Source organism: Rattus rattus, chromosome 2, assembly GCF_011064425.1.
Source record: "Rattus rattus isolate New Zealand chromosome 2, Rrattus_CSIRO_v1, whole genome shotgun sequence".
Taxonomy (NCBI): domain Eukaryota; kingdom Metazoa; phylum Chordata; class Mammalia; order Rodentia; family Muridae; genus Rattus; species Rattus rattus.
Window position 1 is genome coordinate 132,334,751 of NC_046155.1, and position 4,237 is coordinate 132,338,987.

General features: G+C 48.6%; 1 protein-coding gene across 1 annotated transcript in view; it reads right to left on the reverse strand.

Moving 5' to 3' along the window:
* Positions 1-854: 854 nt before the first annotated feature.
* The window catches only part of LOC116893254 (insulin-like growth factor 1 receptor), a 55,808-nt gene continuing 52,425 nt past the window's right edge, over positions 855-4,237 (reverse strand). Inside the window, exons 3-4 of the mRNA XM_032895115.1 lie at positions 1,571-1,667; positions 855-1,005 (exon numbers count right to left, since the gene is read on the reverse strand). Coding sequence (XP_032751006.1) covers positions 855-1,005; positions 1,571-1,667 — 248 coding nt within the window. The remainder of the gene's footprint in view (positions 1,006-1,570; positions 1,668-4,237) is intronic.

Genomic DNA, 4,237 nt, shown 5'->3' on the forward strand with positions numbered 1-4,237 from the left:
AATGCAAAAAAAAAAAAAAAAAAAAAAAAAAAAAAAAACCAAGAACAGGGAAGCTATTCTCCCTCGACTGTGCTGTCCTGACAACCAGTGTTTGATAAACAAGACTTAAGAATGGCATCAGGGAAGGACAAAACAACAAAACCTAGAATTATCTGTTTTATAATATACCACCTGCCCTCCTTTTGAGTCCCTGGACCCACCCTGAGATGGTAATGTTTTCCTGTCAATAAAGGGAGTCATCCTGAAGGTTCCAATAGGCCATGACCAGGGCCTCTCACTTTCAGGGCAGAGGGAAATGCAATACCTTGCATGACCACTACCTCAGCCAGCGTCTTTTTAACTGGGTCCTGCCAGCTAAGCTGGCTTCCAGGGCAGCCAGGCTAATGCCTCGGTGGTGGATTTTCTGGCAAAGGCTCGATGGGGTGCTGTGAGCCAATCACAAGCTGTTGACTCTGGCGAGCTAAGAGGCACTCAGAGGCCAAGTTTAGCAGTAAGGTCTCGGGGCTTTACTTTTGTTATTTTTTATTTGATGTTGTTTTGGTTTTTTGGAGGAGGTGTCTGCACATGAAATCAAATACCAGAAAAGCCTCTGTGTCAAAGCATCACTTTAAGTAAATTCACTGAGAAGCCAGAAAACCACAGGCACTCAGGAGGGTTCACCTCTGGCCCTTCCAATACGGGGCCAGCTGGCCTTCAGCGAGTAGCTGTACATCCTAGGGAACGGGTTCCGGGGCAAGGGTCAGCCTTTTAGACTTCTGCATCTCGGCCCTTGGATCATTCTGACGACGGCAAGAGAAGAGCAGAGCTCCTCTCTGCCAGTTTGGAACCAGAGATGGTTTGAATGGACATGCTCCTCAGCAGTCGTGATGCTGAGAGGGGACAAAGGAAACATCAGAACCACATTTTGTGATCTCACCATCTTTGGGCTTGCTGAGGACCACCACTGCATACTGTTCTTTGCTTGGGGGAAAGCGGACCTTCACAAAGTAGGTGCCGTGCTCACCCCTGGAGTAACAGCCATGCATAGATAGGTACAGCCAGAATTCACAGAACACTATGAATGAATGAATGAATGAATGAATGAATGAATGAATGAATGAATGAATGAATGAAAGAAAGAGGGGGGAGGAAGGGAGGGAAGGGGGAGGGAGGGAAGGGGGGAGGAAAGGAAAGGAAAAGAAAAGAAAAGAAAAGAAAAGAGAAAAGAAAAGAAAAGAGAAGAAAAGAGAAAAGAAAAAAGAAAAGAAAAGAAAAGAAAAGAAAAGAAAAGAAAAGAGAAAACCTACCCTTCCAGGTGCTAGGAGATAGGACCACAGGAAGCTCCAAAGCCCTGGAGTCTTGTGAAAAAGTTAAGGCTAGAGTTCACCTCAGCCTCAGGTCTGAGGTGGAGGGCCGCAGACTAAGTCAACACAAAGATGACTGGGAAAGGTGTCAAGGATGTTGCCTGTAGGAGGGAGGCGGAGTGACACAGTAAAATGGAGGCAGGGGTTGGGGGTGGGGGAAGACTACCAAGGAGTCTACTCCTTGGTTAAGGGCCTACTCTAGAAATGCAGGTGGACAGCAGAGCTACTCAAGGCATGGGACATGATTCACGGGTGACATGTGCAGCTGGAGGACACAGATCAGCAGGCTGGAGAAGCGCTGTGTCACCATGTACACGATGTAGCCTGGAGAACGGCAGAGTGAAGCAGTACTTGGGACGGTAAGGGCTCGGATGGCCTATGAGAAAAGGAAGCTACGCAGAGAAGGCCCTAGCTCTGGTGTCTCTGGCATGATCATTAGCTAGGGAAACAAGTGTGTTGACCTCCTACGGGGAGGAGAGGTATATAGAGAAACCATAGAAGCAAGGGGACATTTCATGAGGGTCATCTTCACTTGTAGCTAAAAGCTCAAAAAGAAGCCAGGCGGTGGTGGTGCATGCCCTTAATCCCAGCACTCAGGAGGCAGAGGAAGGAGAATCTCTGAGTTTAGGGCCAGCCTGGTCTACAGAGCAAGTTATAGGACAGCCAGGGCCACACAAAGGGGAAAAGAAGCCCAAAAAAGAAGTCTGGACTTGAGATAGCATCTGAAAGTCAGATAAAGATGAGAGATTGCTAAGGGCCCAGTAGATACAGTGAAGGGGGAACAAGGGAGAGGGCCTCTGGTCTGAATGATGATGTCTTCTAAAACACATACTGAAATCTAGGATCTGGGCACACGGTGCTAAGAGGTAAGGCTCTGCCATTACCTCATGAAGACGGAACCCCCAGGAGGGAATAAAGCACCCTTGTGAAAGAGATACCAGGAAGTTGTTTTACCCCTTCCCACCACGTGAAAGATGGCAGTTGGAGGGGGGGTGCTGTGAACCCAGAAACCTCTTTGGACGGAGGACCTGTCAGCCCCTTTTCTTGGGCCTCCGGCCTTCAGAACTACGAGAATCAAATCCATTGTTCATAAGCCCTCCGGCTTGTGACATTCTGCTGCAGCAGCCCAGATGGACTAAGGCCAGAGACAACTAAAGCCTAGATGGAGAAAAGACCAACAAAGCAGCCGCCACGGGCAAAGGTGGAGAGGTAGAAGCCATTTCAAACAAGACAGGAAGGAAGGACCGACCACCAAACATGAAGGCATTGATAGTTATTTACCCATTAAAGCAAAAATGCCAAACACAATTCCTTCAGGACCCCTCACTAATTAGGAAAAACACAGGCCTGCATAAATATCACACACACACACACACACACACACACACACACACACACAGAGAGAGAGAGAGAGACAGACAGACAGGCAGTCAGTCAGTCAGACAGTAACCAGTGGAGTGGCTCCTCGTTAGGGAGCTGCCTCCACACCACCACCCAGCAGACGAGACCCGGGAAGAGTGAAGATCCATCCAGAGAGATGAGTCTCTTGGTACTGCTGATCGATCAAGTGATCTCCTTTACAGCAACAACTGTACTCGGTATTTCTCTCCGGATGCCACTGGTCCCCCTCTTCTGCCACCAGCCAGTAGTAAACAGCTTAAAGGGGATTCTTCAAATATTCATTTCAAATGGCGTATGTGAACTCAAGGTGGACATTCTGTGAGGACTCAATGCCCTTGCCCTGGCTCCTTGAAGGAGGATCAAGCCATTGTCCAGAGACGATGCAGGGAAGAACTTAGCCTCACAGGAGGCTGCTAAGGCTGCACTCTCCAAAGGGAAGAGAATGCCAGCTCCTCTGTATCGCAAACGTTCCGGTGGCCCCGTCCAGAGAAAAGCAAAGCAGACGAACTGATTTCGACAGCACGTTTTACTTTTTCAAGTATATTCATCAGAGCGTGGACTCCATTTTTTTTTTTTTTAAATCACGTATGCCACATTTCAAGGATTCTTCCCATATTACAGCCTGGAAACCTTTCACTGAAAGCAGGGCTTACTTGAGGCAGGCCACACGGGTCAAGTGTTCCACTCAGGCGCGCGTGGCTAGTGGCTACTACACACGACAGCATAGACTAGAATAGGAGTCTACGCAGAGGGAAAGAATTCTAGCTGAATTAGAAAGCCTACAGGAAGCTGTGACCATGACTGAGTTTCCAGGACAAGGTAAGAAGACAATATTCTTGAATGGAGTCAGCGATTTGAAGTACTCCATTGTGAAACCACAGAACACGTCATCAGGACTGGTAGAGCCGGCCAAGGAAAAGGCTGCAGAGCGTGGCCTTGGGAAGACCAGTTCTAGCCAACAGGCGCTCTGGCATCAGGCCGTGCGTCTAAGCCGGCTGCCTTTCTTTGTTCTGATTTAACCTTCCATCGGCTCTGTGAGGAAGGCAGGATCCGTGCCATTTTGAAGATGAGGAGACGGAAGTCTACACATTTAAATTTGGTAATTTCTGGCCGCTGACCCTGGGGGCTCTGACCCAGAATACAGGCCTTATCTCCCTGCCCCTGACTTCCTCAGAACCTGCAGAAAACGCCGCAGTGAGACCACAGCATCTGTGGAATCGCTGAGCAGGTGTTCTCTAATGATGCTGCGAACAGCATCCCTCGTGAGCAGAGCTTATAAGCTTCCGAAACACATGCTGGTCTATACTTGGTTTGGCCACCGTTGAAGAGTGGTGTGGCTGCTGTAAGAACGAGTTCAACCACAGCTCAGGCGAGCTGGCCAGTCAGGTCATCCCGGACTCTCATTTCTGTTATCCAAATCTGATGATGCTTTTCCATAATTGTTTTTCTCAAATGCCAAGGCTACTTTTAAAAAAAACAAACTGTCGGGGGCT